Source organism: Elephantulus edwardii, unplaced genomic scaffold, assembly GCF_000299155.1.
Source record: "Elephantulus edwardii isolate Elephantulus edwardi_28Jun2011 unplaced genomic scaffold, EleEdw1.0 scaffold00027, whole genome shotgun sequence".
Classification (NCBI taxonomy): Eukaryota; Metazoa; Chordata; class Mammalia; order Macroscelidea; family Macroscelididae; genus Elephantulus; species Elephantulus edwardii.
In genome coordinates, this window is record NW_006399777.1 from 21,477,518 (window position 1) to 21,496,648 (window position 19,131).

General features: G+C 40.6%; 1 protein-coding gene across 1 annotated transcript in view; it reads right to left on the bottom strand.

Annotated features, from left to right (window-relative positions):
- The window catches only part of CEP70 (centrosomal protein 70kDa), a 43,747-nt gene extending 34,200 nt beyond the window's left edge, over positions 1-9,547 (bottom strand). The window contains exons 1-5 of the mRNA XM_006883391.1: positions 9,512-9,547; positions 6,296-6,386; positions 5,173-5,296; positions 4,692-4,872; positions 819-988 (exon numbers count right to left, since the gene is read on the bottom strand). Of these exons, the coding sequence (XP_006883453.1) occupies positions 819-988; positions 4,692-4,872; positions 5,173-5,296; positions 6,296-6,386; positions 9,512-9,526 (581 nt within the window). The 5' untranslated portion in view covers positions 9,527-9,547. The remainder of the gene's footprint in view (positions 1-818; positions 989-4,691; positions 4,873-5,172; positions 5,297-6,295; positions 6,387-9,511) is intronic.
- Between the last annotated feature and the right edge of the window lie 9,584 nt (positions 9,548-19,131).

Consider the following 19,131-nt stretch of genomic DNA (forward strand, 5'->3'; position numbering starts at 1 on the left):
TGACTGTGGATCCGAGCAAGAGGAACGAATTAACAGTTTCAGTCCTTTCCCCATCTAGCATGATGCTGCCCACTGAAGGAAGACCTTCAACGAGATGGACAGTGACTGCAGCAATGGGCTCAAGTATGCCAGAGATGATGAGCACGTTACAATCAGGTGTCAAGATCACATTTGTTCTTCACAGGGTTGCTGTGAGTCATACTTGACTTGACAGCATTTAACAGCCACCACCACTGATCAATCTTCGTATCTCCAAAAGTGCATCAACAAAACTTGACAAGATTCCAGATGCATTAAAATAGCAAAAAACCTTGTATTTGCCAAAAAGACTCAAATGGAGTACTAACTGCTAGGAAGTATGGAGAAAACAAGTTACATGATGCAAAGAGAAAATAACCGGCAAATGGAGAATGTGAGACCTTCTCCAAGAAAACACAACAACTTCTTCAATGAGCCAGTAGACAGGGACAGAGAAAAGGCAGGGGGCCTTGGGTGCTCCACTCTATAAACAGTGTTACTATACTGTTATATAACAGTGGAGCTCAGGTGGCCTAGTGGCAAGAAGCTGTGCTGCAATCCCAAGGCACGCGGTTCAAGGCCACCAGCTGCTCTGAGAGAGAAGGAAGGGCAATCTCTGCTCCCCGTGCGATTAACTGCCTCTGAAAACCCACTGGACAGTCAGCTATGGGTGAATTTCAATGCAACAGTACACAACAACAACAACAACGACATTACTATCCCCAGGACGAAAGGTTTTTAACCCCCAAATCAAACACATGATGTACAGAGCTACTTATTCACTGATGTCCAATACTTACTGTCTATCCAAAATACTGTGAGGAACCCTTTTACAGAGGTAGGCAAATACTTTGTTTTGAGTGACAATGCGCTCTTCTTCATCTTTTGTTAATCGATAGATAGTCTTTTGCAAAGAAGCAATAGTCTCTTGCTGCTCCATTCGCTTTTTCTTATAATGCTGGCATTTTGCCTGTAAAAAGAGACATAATTATGACATGTTATGTTCTTTTCAGCTCTTGTGGCCTAGTGGCAAGAAGCTGTGCTGCAATCCCAAAGGCACGCGGTTTGAGGCCACCAGCTGTTCTGCGGGAGAAGGACGGGCAATCTCCTCCCGTGCGATTAACTGCCTCTGAAAACCCACTAGAGCTTCAGCTATGGGTTGGTTCCGATTCTAGGGAACACAACAACAATGTATGTGTCTCTCGGGAGCTCTGAAGGCCTAGCAGTAAGAAACTGAGCTGCAATCCCAAAGGCACGTGGTTTGAATCCACCAGCTGCTCTGCAGGAGAAAGGACAATCCTCTCCTGTGTGATGTACCGTCTCTGAAAACACACTGGAGGGTCAGCGATGGGTCAGTTCCAACTAGACAGTACACAACAACGACAATGTATCTACCGAGGGCATTCTGTCCTTATAATATTTATTATACACAAGTACAGGTTCAGAGTCTATCTCGTGGTTTCAGTCAAGAATTTCAGTATTGAAGCTCTTTGCAAATGGGTTCAAGCTCTAAAAAAGATCAATAAATAACAAGTAAAAAAAAAAGTAACAAGTAACATGTGACGGATGTAGTTCTATATTGCAGACATTCAACAGTGAAAGCACTCAGTCACACGGCACCGACTCTGAGTGCCGGTGAGCCCACATACGTCACGGTAATACCACCCCATGGCAAGGGTCTCGGGGGCCTCTTGGTGAACACACGGCTTCACCTTTCTTGTTAGCAAGTGAGTGAGTGTCCTTGCAGGGGTTCCACAACCAGTAAAGGAGTCAAATACTCCTAAAAGTAATTAAAAAAAACACACACACACACACACAACACTCCATTTATTAATTTGTCTTTGAGTGGAAGTTTACAAACCTTATTGGTTTTCATTCAAGCATTCATACAAACTGTTTTACAACATTAATTACAACTGATTAATGTAATAACATGTTAGGGTGTCTGACGAAACTCTCATTGTATGTTGCCTTTCCCTTCACTCAACTACCTATTAAAGATGATGTGAAGACTCAGAAATTAAAATCATGATCCCAGAATAATCCACAATAAATCAGGACTGCTCACAAAACAGCCAATAGGCTGTGGTGTCAGAAACCTTGAAAACTTGCATTTCTCTCCATTGCATTAGCCCCCACTGGGGGCATGGTCTCCAGCTACCTACCTTAACTGTGGACACATGGTCTTGCAAATCATGAATAGCTGTGGGACTAATATAAGAGAGTGCTTTTCACACTGAGATGGATGGGGAGAGAGGGTGAAGAGGCTGAGGGATTTCTGGGAAGAGGGTGTGTGGCAAGATGTAAACAGAGGATCTTTGGAGACGGAGTTACAGTTGAGGTTTTGCCTGCTGGATGATGGAAGGAAACTCTGACTTGTAACTGCGCTGAAATCAAGTTTGCTGGATGACTGAGGCAATCAGAGGTGCATTTGTGCTGCTGACCTGAACCTAGACTTCCCTTTGTTGACAGAGAAGCTGTCTGAACTAAGGAATGCTATCTTGCTGTTAATCTGTTTTGGGATTGCTGGACTAAACCCAGACTTGCACTGTGAGCTATTCTTTGGCATCCATGCCATGTGGGAGGCTCATAGTGTACAGGCAGGGAGTTCTTGTTAAGACATCACCAACCTGTACAGTAATATTTACACAAAGAAATGAATACAAATACTGGATCCTCTTCTCCCTTATCTCTTCTGGTTTTCCCTTTTTCTTTGGTTTTTACATCTAATTGTCCTTGGGAACTCTACACTCATCCAGTATTCTCCCTCATGCCCCTATCTTCAGTTATCACTTAACTCAAAATTCATCTCCTTGCCGATACAGTGGAAATGACTCATGGCTGACCCCCCAGGGCTGTATATCACATGGGAGGAGATGGTCCATCTCTCTCCCATGGAACTGCTGGTGGATTTGAACTATCAGAGAGGTACAAACTTTGGGCTAGCAGGAACAATTTTGTACAGATTAGGCCCCCAGAACTTCCAATCCAAGTACAAATTTCCCCATATATCTGCAGAGAGCTTTCAGATCACACACTCAAGGACTTGACCCCTCCAACTTGACAGAAAATGTCTACCTCATTTTTCAAATTTTTATACTTTTCTTTATGCTCTAATATTTCTCTAGTAAGATGCTCTATTTTTATAATTATAAAAACAATAGGGAGCTCTGGTGGCCTAGTGGCAAGGAGCTGCAACTACAATCTCAGAGGCACACGGTTCGAATCCACCAGATGCTTTGCCGGGAAAAGGAGGAACAATCTCCTCCTGTACCAGTCAGATCTGATTTGACGGTACATTCACAGAAAAATAAAGAATAAAAAAATTATAAAAAAAAAAAACAAAAAACAAAACAATAAACTTCTACAGAGCTATAATTAGTCAAGGCAGGAAATCGAACGTTGGAACTCATCGGGATCATTTTCATTAATTAATCGGACTAAATTTTCCTCCTTGTCATTATCAGTATAATGGTATCACCAATAATAGTATCACTGATAGTATTAACGCTTTTCTAAAGTTCATCAAGAGCTGGCCATTACTAAGACATGTCCCTGTCTGGAGCAGGAAGCCTGTATCTGAGCACATGTTGACCTGTTACCCACACATCAAACATACTGACGCTCAGTGGTCCGCAGGGAGGAACGGGGACTCGGCCTCCAGTAATATCATCTCCTGGCAATCAGCAGCTGCGGCTGGAACTGACCCCTGCCTGAGTCTCACCCTGCTCTCAAACCTAGATAGGGACATTTGTGATCGGGTGTCGGGGCGCCAACCCACCTACATCTGGAAATTTGCTGCAAAACCTCAGGCAGCCTCCCTCTCAGCACCAGGGCTTGGCAGCCGTGAGGAGCACAGAGCCAGAGAGTTCGGCCATGAGCTTAACTCTGTTATGAAGCCTGAGACCTTGAGCCAGTCTCCGGACCTGCCCATGGCGTAGAGCTGCAATCTTGAAAATAAAAAGGGCATTTTGGTCACAGAATTATTCATAAAATCAAGAGAATCTGTACATCGTGTTGAGAATGGTGCCTGGCATACAGAAAATGCTCAGTAAATGTTAGCAACATCTGATGCCTTGGAGCTTTCATTTTCCCATCTTTAAACAGAAAAAAATAAAGGATACGTTGATTACTGACTAAGTAAAAATGGTTATTATTTCATTCCACAGCCAAAGAGAGGCCTGTGTCCAGACATTCACGGTAGACTCTACCTTTTTTTTCTTTTTAAATTTTCTTTTTATTTTATTATTTTTGTGTGTGTGTGTGTACCATCAAATCCGATCTGACTGGTACAGGAAGAGATAGTGATTGTCCCTCCTTCCCCGGCAGAGCATCTGGTGGATTCGAACCGTGTCACTCTGGGATTGCAGTGCAGTTTCTTGATTTTTTATGTTGTTCTGTACAATCGAGTCGAAACTGACTCATGGCTGACCCTCCAGCAGGTTTTCAGAGACAGGGGAGGATAGTCCACCTTTCTCCCCTAGAGCAGCTGGTGGATTCAAGCTGTGTACTTTTGCACAAGCAGTGCAAGTGCTCACAGGACAGGACAGGACAGGACAGGGTTCAGATCTGTTGTTCTTATGGTCGCCATGAATTGTACTCGGCGGCCCCTAACAACAAGCGGGCAGCAGGGCTCCTTAATCATTTCCTAGGAAAAGTACGTAACTCAGTACCTGTAAAGCTGTGTGCTCCTTTTGAAGACACTGTATTTTACTTTGTTCCTGGCAAACCCTGTTTAGGGACTCATCCTCCAGTTCACCAATTTTGGTTTTCACACTCTCCATAATTTGTTCCAAATCATTAGCTCGCTCCTCCTGATCAGCCGCACGCTTTTGTTCCAGCTGAAGGTCATTTCTAATTTAAAAGACACACATTCTCCCTTTAGTACTATAAACAAATCATGCGCCTCTCGTAACATAATACCTTCCTAATATTTTACCTTATTCTTAACATGTCTTATCACACAAGCTAATAAGACAAACATGGTACTGGCAGATAGCTAAGCTAAACTATCGTCAAAAGATTAAGAATACTTTGTAAAATGTAATCCAAATTTAAAATGAAATTTCAAGATCCTTTTTAATAAAGTTATTTTTAGAATGCATGCCATTTGCATATAGACAACTGCAAAGCAAATTTTCCCCTGTCTCTTACTTAAGCTGCTGATTCGCTTCTATGAGCTCCTGGATCACGTTCTGTTGGCGTGCTGTGTCTCCCATCAGTGTTTTAAAGTTCGCTCTCATGCTTTGTGATGACTGTTTGTCAAAAATGATAAGATCTGTAAGAGTTTTAAAAATAATAATAGAGCTAATCAAAACCAAGGTCAATTTTTTAAATTAAGATTTAAAAATGTAAATATCATTATCAATAGTAATGCAGCTATATGTCTAGAGTTGGAGAAATCTAAAGGATGATCTCAAGAGATGTGACATGTCAATGAAATGCAAGGCTTGCTACCAGAGATTATAGAATTGTGGGTTTAAAGTATTAATGCAGATAGAAATCAAGGAAATAAAACTATCATTGCTGTTATAGTAAAGTGGATGAAGGGGGAGGTGTGCGTAGGAGAGACCATGGATCTGGTGTACTGTTTTCTTGAAGCATTAATATTCATCCTTTACTGTTGGGAACACTTGCAAAGCTCTGTCATTCGAATTTTAAAATGCTTTTGAGGAGGGCTTCACACTGTCTGCTCTGAAATGAGACCTTGCTACTCTTATTTGGAAACCGTCAGCATGAGACAGGAACTAACCATCAGTAAGATCTGCTTTTACAAAAATATAAAGTTATTGGAAACCCCCCCCCCAAAAAAAAAGATTTAAAGATGTTTAAAAAGAAAAAGCACTCAGCATAATGTTCTCCAGTCCCTCCCTAGTTAGGTAATAATTTACAGAATTGTTGCTTCTGTGTGCTGTGTAGTATTCCATTGTGTGCATGCACCATCATTTCTCAATCCATTCGTTTGTGGTTGGACATATTATGCTGACTCAGTCTCACAAGGCCAAATATTGTATGAAACCATTACTGTGGAATGAGTATAAGGATCCAAGGTGGGGAGGAGGCTGGAAGCAGAGGGATGTGGATGTGCAGGGAGTGGGGGAGATTAATTATGGGGTTGTACAATTTGATGGGTAGGAGGCGGTGAGGGAAATTGGAAGAATCTGTTCTCAAAAACAATGTATTTGAATTTTGTAAATAAACTAGTATAAAATGAACTTTTTTAAAAAAAAGAAAAGGCAGCTTTTTGCCTTAAGAGGCAAGAATAGGATGGTATTACCTTTGAGGTCTGCTCTCCTGACAATGGTCAGAGGGTTTAAGCCATGTGTCTGCAGCAGTAAATTGATGCTTTCCCATTCTGCTTCTTCTTGCTACAATCACAGAGAAAAAGGAGGAAGATGCAAAGTGAAGAATACATTCTTATATACAACATTCACTCTGTTTTCAGAAAACATTTGCTTTTAAAAGTACCTAAAATATATGAGTTTTCTTTATTATTATTATTATTATCCTTTCTAAATAAAAATTTACAGAGACTTTGGATTTCCATTCATTCATTGTTGCACTTTTCTCCCTGCTCACCCCTCCTCCCCAAGTTTGCTCTTCTCTTTGAAAAGTAAAAGAAAAATTCTTTCATTGTTATACAATCCCTCCCCCCAAGTCCACTCCAATATGCAGCCTTCATTCTGGACTCCTGTCATGACAATAATACCAAATCATATATTCCTTTTAAACATTCTCTCCCTCATCTGTTTCAATGAATTATAATTTATCCCTCTTAGTCTCCCCCCAACCCCAATGTCAGACTATGTAGTAATTGTCCTTTTGTGTCTAAGAGATTATACATAGATAATGATTAAATTTGACGAATAAATATGGCCCTAACAAAATTAACAGTTGAAGGATGTAAATAAGCAAAATTCTTTGCATTATACAACCCCAGAATAATAATCTTATAGGTCTGAATGGATAACTTAAAACAAAACGCCCTTATCATTTCAGTGAACCAAACAGATCTAAGATTTTAGATTTAGCTGAACAAGAGCAGATCCCACAGAGAAGAAATAGCTTTAGTAGCTGCACTGCAATCCTGAAGGCAGGCAGTTCGAATCCACCAGCTGTTCTGCGGGAGAAAGACGGACAATCTCCTCTTGTGTGATTCACTGCTCTGAGAACCCGGTGGAGGGTCAGCTATGGGTCTGTTCCGACTTGATGGTACACAACAACAACAACATTAATAGTATAGAACCGTAAATCACCCTGAAATTAATGTCGCTTTAAAGACTAAGGTCACACCCACAAAAAAGAAAAATATCAAGACATGTGCTGGTCGGGGCCAATGAATTGAGAGAGCTCCTTGTATAATGGAGAAGGTCTAACCATTGATAAGAGCCTGGCCATGTGGGTAATAGATTCTACCATAATCCCCCTGAAGACATTCTCAAGTTTCAGCATGTGTTCACATCTTAAATCTGGAAAGGGAATCCTAACTCTCTAAATAAAGTGAGTGAAAACACAACAATAAGAAAAAGCAACAACAACAAAAAAACACAGCAGCGAATGGGAGTAAATATAAAATAAAGGTAGAAAGAGGGATGATGAAAAAGAAATTTAAACTCATGATATTAATACTTTTATAATAGGTTTTTAATATAAATACAATTCATCCTGAAAGCTGTGTGTGAGGTACTTCATTTGCTCTTAAAGGTGTTCAAAGTTTATTTCAAAGTTTAAATGCTTGAAAAAAAAATAATTTATACATTCCTAATAAGCTTTTACCAGCTGTGTAAATGTTGTTATTGTTGTTGTTATTGACTGCCTTTGAACTTAGCATGAGTCACAGCATAGCGACCTTATGAACAAAAGTACCCTTATGAACAAAAGTACCCGAAGCCCCTCTACAACTATGACATTTATCAAAGTTCACAGAGTTTCCATTTAGGAAGTGGATGCCACTCCTTGCAAAGCTGTGTAACTAGTATGTAAATTTAGTTATTGTTTAAATGCTAATACCTTAAACCACTCCCTACATTCAAATAATCCTCAGACATTAAAAAAAAAAAAAATATCAGTACAAGAGAGACTAACAATCTTAATGATTTTCTTTATAGTACCCTGATTCAGAGTATCAAACCTTTCTTTGGGAATGCTAATACTTTTTCTTTTAGTCTTCCTACATTTCTCCTCCCTCAAACCTCCTCCCTAACCTGTATGTAAGGCATGCTGATTATAAAGCGCAGCTATGATGGGGTAGTATTAGTAAGTTCAGAATTCTCTATATATGTATCAGTTATAAAACCATAGTTATGTATTTATAAAACTGCCATCAGTTTTCTCCAGCTTGCCAAAGTAGTTACTTGCCCTTAGAATTCTTAGTTTACTTCCTTTACTCATGTAGTTTAATATGTCTGTTTATCAGGAGAGGAAATGCATCTCCCAGTACAGTGGTTACCTCTTTGAAGCTGTTTTCCCCAGTCATATGTAAATTGTAACTTCATCTGCCTGTGTACTAGGAAAAGACTTACTGAATTAGCTTTTATCTCTCCAAAACCTGTTTTTCTCAGTTACATGTTAACTAGTTTATAGGCTGTCTGTTTACTGGTATCTGTGTGTGAATGATTGTTGTTTTTTTTCAAATGTAGAAAAAAATTCTTTGTATTGTTAAGTGAGTTGGTGACTCACCCTAGTATAAAAGCCTAATGACCACTCCCAGACCCAGATGCGGAGGCAGTCTTTGAGTGGAACTCCCTGTCCTCCCAGAGCTGTAATAAAGTGCTTGTGGATACTGCAATGCCTCTGTCTTATTGGCAATTGACTACAGACAGAAGCCTTTGCATTCAGTAACAATATAAGGGTATACAGAACTAACAGTGTCTATTTTAGGAGCCAAAATCTCAGTATGGGTCTCTAAACAGACGTCCTCTGTGGCTTGTTAAAAAAAAAAAACCAAACAAAAAAACAAAACAAACCACTCTGTAAAGAATAAGTTCCCAGATTTTGAATTATCAGATTACACATACTGTTATCTGATACCCATGGTACATTAAAATTACTTACGAATGTTGAAAATAGCTGGGAATGACATTTTCCAATGTATGTGCTATGGAACACCTATGCAATAAGACGTTCATCAGACAGGTGTTAAGTGACTAAGTGCTCTCTAGTTGATTTTTTTCTTGAGCCAATTTCATGTAATGGAATAGAATTGCCCTGTCGGTTTTTCTGAGCTGGAATCTTTATGAAGACCACCACTGGCCTTCATCCTCCAGCCAATCCCGTCACTGTATGCATCACCCCGCTAAAACCATCTTCCTTCTAGAAATGGACTCTGTTATCAAGTTTCAAAGGAATGAAACAGTTTCTTGGTCTCTGAACTTGTATTATCCAAAATCTTTTACCAAAAATGCTCCCCAAGTAAGACTGTTCACATGGTGCAGAACTAGTATCACTTAGTACGAATAACGGAAATCACTGACTTCAAGGATTTCAAATTTACCTGTTTTTCAATCATAAATCTGTCTGAGGATCCGCTGGACTCCTGGGCTTCAGACATTGTTTCTCATGCAACATCAAAAGAAGATGAAGTTGGTGTTAAATGTTTGAATTGCTTAAAAAAAAAGTACAATAAGAGTTATAGGATATTACGCTTAAAAGAATTCACCACTTGGAAACTGTGCAACAATGAATGAATATTTTTTAAGGGAAAAGCGAACTGAGGGGTAAGTAAGGAGGAAAATGTGCAACAATGAATGAATGGAAATTCAAGTTTTCTGGGTGGAGCTCCCTGATTCAAACAGGCTTGGAAGCAGGAGTGACATCCACTTCTACAATAGCTTACCTCCAGAAACTCTATGAACCTGGAGAGAGGATGAAAGGCACACAAGGGTCAAGGACTTTCGTTCATAGGGTCACTATGAGTCACCTACAACTCGATGGCACCTTAACAGCAACATCATGTGTGTGTATATATATATATATACACACATATATACACACACATATATATACATATATACACATATATATAAATATATATATATATAAATAAAAGAATGTGGGTCAATTTAGGCTAACAGTCTCAAAATTTTGAGAAGTTTTAGAACTTTAGATGTCTTAGAATATAAAACATATTTTATGCTGTTCTCTTTTAGAAATAAAATACTCTGGAGTTTATGCATACAAAGAAAATCATTTAACCAGATAATCCAGAAAGTACCTGATGTTAATACGCTGCTATCTTTAGAAAGTTCCTCTTCCTGGGTCATATGGGGTTACTATCACTCAACAATGAAATATGTCAGAAATGTGGATGACACAAAAGAGGACAGAGTTCAGCCCTGTGGTTCACAGGGTTACTGTGAGTCGTGCTTGACGCAACAACAACAATCACTCCATGGCATCCAGTAACAGGACTCATTCATTCACCCGCGTTGTTGAGTCAGAATGGATTTTAGCCGGTGTTCAGATGCTGTGAATCACATGGGAGGAGGCTGCCCACCTTTTTCCCAGTGTCACTGATGGATTAGAAAAGAACTATGCCATCGTTGCTCCCCTAACACCTCCATTGTTGTGACGTGCCATCAAGTCTTCTACGGCTCACAGCCACCCTGTGAACAGGTCTGAACGCTGCCCTACCCTTTGCCACTCTCACAATCTCTGACATGCATGTTGGAGCTACTATCAGTGTCACCACGCCAGTTCAACTTGCTCAAAGTCTTCCTCACTTTCTCAAACCTTCCATCTCTCCCAGCATGATTCGCCCCCCACCCCCCAAAAAAACCTGACCTATCCTTAAAAAATGCTCAAAATATGTGTGTGAGATGACTTTTCGACACCCTTGACTATGGAGCACCCTGGCTGCATCTCCTCCAAGACAGACTTCTTTGTTCTTCTGGCAGTTCATGGGGTATTCAATACTCTTCACCAACTCAAAAGCATCCTTTCTTCTTCGGTCAGTCATCCTTCTTCAAAGTTCAACTTCTGGATGCATAGGAAGTGCTGAATATACCATGGCTTGCATCAGGCCCACTTCTCTGTTTAGACTTTGGAGAGGTCCTCAACAGCAGATTTTTCCCAGTGCAACATATCTTTTGATTTTCTGAATGCTGTTTCCACACATGTTGAATTAAATCACTGACAACTTCAATCTTTGCTCCATTTATCATGTTGCCTAAGCTCTGTGAACATTTTATTATAATACTTTACCTTCTTAAACTCTCCTTTGACATCTGTTCATCTTTTATTTCAACAGTTCTTCCCTTTTGTTTTGACAGCTTTACTTTCTAGTGTCTATCAGTTTACTCTCGGGCTCTCTTCTGACATTCATTTTGCTACTTTCTTTCTTTCACATCTTTTAATGACCTTTTCCTATCTCCATGGATGATGTCCTTCATGTTATTCCATAACTTACCTGGTCTTCAGTCATTAATGTTCAAGGCATTACATCTAGTCTTGAGATAGTTTTTTAATTTAGTTGGGATAGACTCACGATTATATTTTTGTTCTCATGGACTTGCTTTCACTTTCTTCAATTTCGATCAAAAATCTGCACATGAGCAGTTGATGGTCGTTATGTTAACTGGTGATAGTAAGCTTCTTCTCCAACACCTCTTTTCACAGATGTCAGGTGAGGTCCATGTGTAAAATCACCATTTTCTAAAAAAATAGTATGTACAATGAATAAATCATTGTACAAAATTCTAGCATGTCGTCTCCAGCCTGATTTTTGTCACTAAGGCCATATTTCTTCATTCCCAATCCGATTTCTTGCACTCCAATCATCAATTATTATTAACACATAACAATGGCATGTTTGATCCATTTCAGACTGGAGAAGTTGACAGAGGTCAACTTCTATCCTCAAAGTCTTCATCTTTGTTTTTAGTGGTTGTTGTGTATATTGACAAATACACAGTTATATTAGCAGGTCTTCCTCGTATGTATATGGATGGTATTCTATCTAGACAGTTGTAAAAATAATTGAGTCTCACTCAGTCTCACACCTGGCTCATAACTGGCTGGAAGTACCAAGAGCAGAAGAATATCCTGAGCTGAGCACGAATAAGCCATCAGTAAAATCCTGTCTGTAGCAGCGGTGTAGGTCAAATAACCCAGGTTCTTTTAAGGAAAAGAAAAGGCACTAGGTTGATTAGACATTGCAATTCATTCATTAACCAATGGTAATTTGGAATCTGGAAGCAGGCATGGCATCCACTTCCTAAACAACACGCCTCTGGAAACTCTGAACTTTGAGAAATGACAATAGGGATAGAAAGGCTTCAGGTATTTTGTTCATAGGGTCTCTGTGAGTCATGCTTGACTCAACAGCAATCAACAACAACAATAGCAATACGTAATACCAATTTAAATTATAAAACGAAGTATCTATGAATGTATGAAAAATACGTTTTGTAAATCTTTACACAAATGAACAATTTTTATGAATTGAATCGGGCAAGGTTCAGAACTATTATTGTTCATAGAGTCACTAAGAGTGTTAGTCGACGCAATCACACATAACAACATAAAGGAAAAGAATAGAGAGAATCAATAGATTTTAAGTCTTAATTTTTTTTCATGAACAAAAGAAATTGGGGTAGCTAAGAATGTTGTTGTTTTTTCTGCCTCTACTATATTTCGAATTACAAACTTAATTGCCTTGTCTTTGGGCACGCACCGGGCCTAGTTCGTGCAGAGAATAGGCTGCATGTGGCCACGGCCCTTTTTGGCACAACTGTTGTTTCTCCTTTTCTTTGTCATGTTGGAAGTAAGGGTCCAAGAGAGGAATGTAATTTTTTATTAAACTTTTTAAAAAGTTTATATTGGTTTGCTTTCTTAAACTATATTACTTGCTTGTAAAAATACAAGTAAGAAAATTTACTAATAGGAGTCGGGAACCTGGGGTTTGGATGAGACAATGCAAGGAATCCTGGGTGGCAAAGTTCCATTTTTTAACACAGGGAAAATTTTATACCTTGATCTGGGTGGTACCACCATTTAGTAATTCACTAAGATAAACATTGTATTATATTTGTGCCAGTGTTTTATTATACAACAGAAAACTGCATCTTATAGTAAAAATACTTTTTTTAAAAAAAATACAATCTTTTAAATGTACGATAAATACCAACCAAAAGTTCCTCAGAAGGCTTGGGTTCAAATCACAGATGTGGCCACACAGCCAGAATTACTTGGGACTAAAGCACCTAGCTCATAAGGATACTGTGATAGTTAGGAGAGTGAAGATTAGGAAATCTTGGCCTGGATCTCATCAGGACAGAGACTGGGAGTCGGTAAGTAAGCTGAGCTATTTTAAGTAGTCACTTAATTAACCTCTCTCAAATTTGATGTCCCTAAGCTTAGTACATCTTTGTTGTACAGTTAAATAAGTTGTTTTGGGTTTGTTCTGGTTCCATTTTGTTTTTATTTACTACTATGTTTTATCTGGAGGAACACTCTTCCACTTTGTACATCACTCTCTGTCAATGTGCTATATGAAGTGACCTGGGTTTGCTTTGATGATGAACCTTGTGCCACTGGGGTATCAAATACCAGCATGGCTTCCCAATATGGACAGTGTTTGGTGCAGCTCCCAGTTGTAAAAAAGGTTTGGAAGCAGGAGCGGCATCTACTTCCTAAACCACATGCCTCTGGAAACTCTATGAACTTGGAGAAATGACAAGAGTTACGGAAAGGTGGTAGGTCTTTTGTTCATAGAGTCCCTATGAGTCACGCTTGACTGGACAGCAATCAACAACAACAATGTAGTTTACAATATGATGTCATTGCCGGATTATCATTATGTCAGGAGGAAATATATGTCATACACCTAGTACTAAAAAAAAAAAATTAAAATAAATTAGATATTTTCTCTGATTATATGTCCCAACAGCTGCAGAATATCATGTCACAGCCGACATACCTCTGGTGCGGCAGATTCCTTTCACACTTCTCACCTGCTCATCCAAGTTGATCTGGATGATGTAATCACCCAATGAGCCTCAGGTCCAAGATCTGATCTTCATCTGGGTTCCAAAGAGATAAACAGACCAAACCTTGATGTTTCCAACCTCCTAATAAGAAAGAGCTTGGGCTATGCCTAGGGCTGATATCTGTGCTTCCAAATTCTCAATTAGAAGTAAAACCTATCCCCAAAATATGCCAGCTGTTAAATATGCCTTAAAAAGAACTGAATCTATAACATATATGGAAATAGATTTAGGTCTGAATATCATCTCAGTCCGATCATAATCCCTCTAGAGCTACAGAAATGATCACACAGGTGTTTTGTCTTTTGAAATAGAAGTTGCCAGCAACTCCTCGTTTGCCTCTTCGTCCTCAAAAGGTGGGGTGAAATCTAATGGGTAATACTGAAAGGGGGTGAGGGGAACCCAAGCAAAAAAACCGATTGCAAAGGTTTCAATCCAGTATTTATAGAGCCTGCGCTGTGTTTGATAGTATTGTGGTTAGAAAAATAAAAGGGGAAGTAGATGGGTCTCTAAATTCCATTTGCTCAATCTTCTGCCTCAGTTATTTCTCAAAAAGAGCTCTCTAGTGTAGCAATGGTAAGGAGTTGTGATGCCAAACAGAAGGCACGTGGTTCGAATCCACCTGTGGGAGGAAGCCGCACAAGCTCCTTCTCCCACACGATTTGCTGTTATTGTTGTGTACCATTGACTTGGAACTGACCCATCGCTGACCCTCCAGAGAGCTTTCAGAGGCTGTAAAGACTACACATCCTGTCAAGAGACTTGACCCATCTGTCAAGAGACTACCCATCCCCCTCCCAGGGAGCAGTGAGTGGATTCGAACCGCATACCTTTGCACTGGCAGCGCAATTCCTTACCACTAAGCCAAAGCCTCTGAAAATAAAACCAACGCGGGCAGGGGGCCCCCTATGAAAGACGCAACAATTTCAAAACAGAATCAAGAGAAAATGACACACCATCCGCATCCCCCGCTGCCTCGGCGTGAGGTCTCCCTTTAGCTAGTCTTCACTGGGGGTCAGTGGTCAATGGCATGTCAGCCTCTCCCGGGCACTGAAGCACCGGAGGGACCAGCCTGGATTCTTGCTGATGGTGCAGTTAACGAACTAGGATCTAACCAAAAAATGGATGGTTCCACGGTTCATGTTTTTCCGCTCATGGCCTCATTTAACTCTCGCAAGCATCTCGTAAGATTCACCAGCTTCACTATAGAAATAAAGACCCAGGACATGGAGAAGCCGGAGCTTGCAAGGAGGCGGAGGCAGGATTCGAACCAGGTGTCTGCGAATCGGTGCACACGGCCCGCAGGCGGCCCTGATCGGCGGCCCGGCGGCCGGAGCGCACCGTGCAGGTGAGGTCAATGCCAAGGTGCTTTGCGAAGGGGCCTCCCGCGGCGGCTCTGCAGACCCGGACCCCCACTACTCACCTTTCTTACCTGCCTCTTCCCACCGGCAGCCAGCCCGGCCCGAACCCTCCTCGGGCGACCGTTACCAGGAGGCTGACCAATCGAGCCGCAGCGGGGAAGAGCCGCCGATCCCGGAGAGCTGCGAGCGATTCTCTCGGGCCTCCCGGGAGGCTGCGCCTGCCCCGCGTCCTGATTGGCTCCACCTTTGGGGGCGGAGCCGTGGGTGGGCGGTGCTTGTCAAATGCAAGCCAATGCTTGCAGCTCATGCTGGATTCACCCTGTTGACTCATTCACTGGCGTGACATCAGAAATGCTCGTTTGAGGCTCATGCTGAGACCAGCAATCAGCCTGTTATGTAGGTTTTTTTCCAGACTTGGCTGAGGGGTGCCATGCCCAGCATTCGAAGGCCTCCAGTAAATACTTGTTGATGGCATTTCAGCATCCATTCAACATTTCCTAAAAAAGCCCCATGAGGTGGCAGGATTTAGAGTAGGCTCCCAGAAATTCAGAGATAGCCTACTGGAGATGCTCTATATCTAGCTGGGGTGACAGGCATACATTAGGAAATGAAGGTATGATTTGATGGGTCTGATTGATTAGGGAAGGGGGTGCTATGAGCAGAAAGGAAAGAAGAACATGATTGCTGAAGTCTGGCTGCACACAATCAAATCAGCTAGGGGGCTTTGAAAAAACCTTTATGTTCTGGCTCTCTGCTCAAGGAAGTAAAAACCACTGAGGGTAGGACCCACTTGGAAGAAGTTTGCATAGCTCCCTAGGTAATTCCAGTGTGCTGTCAGGACGGAGAAAAGAAAATGTAAAGATTTTAAAAGTATGCTTAACGGCGAAGGAGATGTCTCTGGGAATGCAAGGTGAAAAGGCATTCAGAGAAAACTCCTTGTGTAAATGGAAATAATAGCTCCAAAGCATGACATACCTAGCTCACTAGCATTCAGGAAGCCTCTCCTTATTAGTACTGTGTCTAGCTTCCTAAGTGCTGAGGAAGCCACCTCTTTTTAAAATACTTAAATGTGGGCCCCTTGGGCACAGGTCACATATTTCCTCCCTAAATAATACAAAGCCAACTCCTCAAAAGCACTGATAAATATTATGGGCCTTAGGGAGGGCTTCCGGAGGAACAGAGGAGTACGCCACATCTTCAGAGAAGCAGGCAGCGGTCAGCAGACCAGAGGGGGCAAGTCTAAAACGCTGGGGTTTTATACAAGATGTAACAAGGAATCGTTAACATATCCTTTATTTAATATATAATAAAGAAATAGAATTTTGTTGTTGTTGTTTTTATTGTTATTTGTATTGATATTTTAATGAAAGTTTACAGAAAACTTGGATTTCCATTCATTCATTCATTGTTGCATTTTCCTTCCTACTGCTAAGCCCCCCCCCATTAGCTTTTTTCTTTACAAAGATTCTTTCATTGCTGCATAATTTCCTCCCTCCCATTACCTAGTTCACTTTGCTATGCACCTCTTATTCTGGACTGTTGTCATGCAAATAATACCCAATCATGTATTTCATTCAAACAATTATTTCCCTCTTCTGTTCCAATGCAGTGTTCATGATTTACCCCCTTCTTTTCTTCATTTCCCCCAAACTCTTAACATCAGTCCTGTTTTATAACAGTGGCATTATGAAGTATGTCTTTTTGTGACTGAGATATTTCACTCAGCATAATGCCCTCCAGAGTCACCCCATTTTGCATAATATTTTATGAATTCCTTGTTGTTCAGTACTGCGTAGTATTTATTCCATTGTATGAATATACCACAGCTTCTCTATCCATTTGTTTGTTGATAGGCACTTGGGTTGCTTCCATTTCTTTGCTATTGTGAACAATGCATCAATAAACATGGGAGTGCATTTATCTGCTTGGATGGTAGTTCTGGTTTATTTAGGGTATAGTATATCCCCAGCAGTGCAATTGCTGGGTCAAATGGTATTTCTATTAGTTTTTTGACAAAGCACCATGCTGCCTTCCATAGTGGTTGCAGTATGTTACACTCCCACCAACAATGAATAAGGGTTCCAATTTCTCCACAGCCTTGCCAGCATTTGTTGTTTGCAACAAATCGTTAAAAGGGATATTCAATGGAATTTTTTTTGTTATGGCATGTGCAAGCCTAATTTTATATAGGTAAAAACTGTCCCACCAAGTATAAATATGAATACTGCTTTATTCCACACCCCCCATGAATCAGCTCAACACTTTACCTCCCGGATTAATAAACTCAGAATGTACTAGAGTTCCTTGTGACCATTTTTTTTAAAGCACAGAGGCTTAAATAATATGTTAAAAGTTCCTAGGGGGCAATCTAATTTCCACATACCTGAAAGGAAGGCATTGAGTTTCATTTGTCTACTTTCATTGCACTTCTCAGCCACATAATGTCACTGCTGACAACTTCCTTTCCAGTTGGTCAAATATAAGCCTGTGTTTGGTCCATGTACCATGCTGGTGTCGATTAAAACTTCTTTCTCTTCCAAGACTACAACACACAGGGTTCAGTTCTTTCACACCCACATTCATTTCTCTTCCAGGCCCCTTGCAAACATGCCCCCAACTCTTGCCCTTTCATTCTTGGATATTCACACTAGCAATGGCTAGTAGATGTTTTCCTTTTCAAATCTTCAAACACAGAGGTCTCACAGCTTGCCTTTTTCAGGATAACAATGTGGTCTGCCCATTCTTCATGTACTTGCTTACATTATGGTCAGGAAGCCAACATCCTTGGGTCATTTAGGATACTTTGGATACAATTTTAAAAAAATAAAAAACAGCAAAAGAAACCCAATTCAAGCCTAAAACTAAATCAAACTATTTTTTTAAATTTCTTTTTTATTTTTTATTGTTTTAGTGAGTGTACCGTCAAATTGGATCTGACTGGTACAGGAGGAGATAGTCCCTCCTTCCCCACCAGAGTATCTGGTGGATTCGAACTGTGCACCTCTGGTATTGCAGTGCAGCTTCTTGCCACTAAACCACCAGAGCTCCTTCAAACTATCTTCTTAAATAATAAGGGGAAATTGTTACCTTACATAATAGAAAGTCTAGAAGCAGGGTAGATTTTGGAGTTTGTTATCAAGTCATCACTTGTTATTAGGGAGAAAGGCTGTCTTAGAAACCTATGTACTTCAGCATCTGAGTGTATGTAGTCTTCATTAGCAATGAGAAAATTGACTTTTAGTCAGGAATCCAGGCTTAGCTGGAAATGGTTCTGGACAGGATCTTTCAAGAAATAATCAATTTGTTGGTCTGGGTCACAGCCATCCCAAGGTTCAACTGGGACTGAGAATCCACTTCCAAATTCAATAGTGGTTGTTGGTAAGCCTCAGTTCCTTGCCAAGTGGGCCTTTCCAGAAGACATCACCGCCTCCCGTAAAGGGAATGATCAGGATGGCAGTGTCCTACACTGTGTTCCATAAGAGGATGGAGAACACTAAGACAGAAGCTGTAGTCTTTTTCTACAATCAGTAATAGAAGAATTGATGCCTTTGAGTTGTGGTATTGGAGAAGAGTACTGAATATCCCATGGACTGCCAAGAGAACAAATATTTGCTGGAGAAAGTGCAACCAGAGTGCTCCTTGGAGGCAAAGATGCTAAGGCTTTGTCTTAACATATTCCGAGCATGTTGTTAGGAGGGACCTGTTCTTGGACAAAGACATCATGTCTGGAAAGATGGAGCATCCGTGGACCCTCAATGAGATGGACT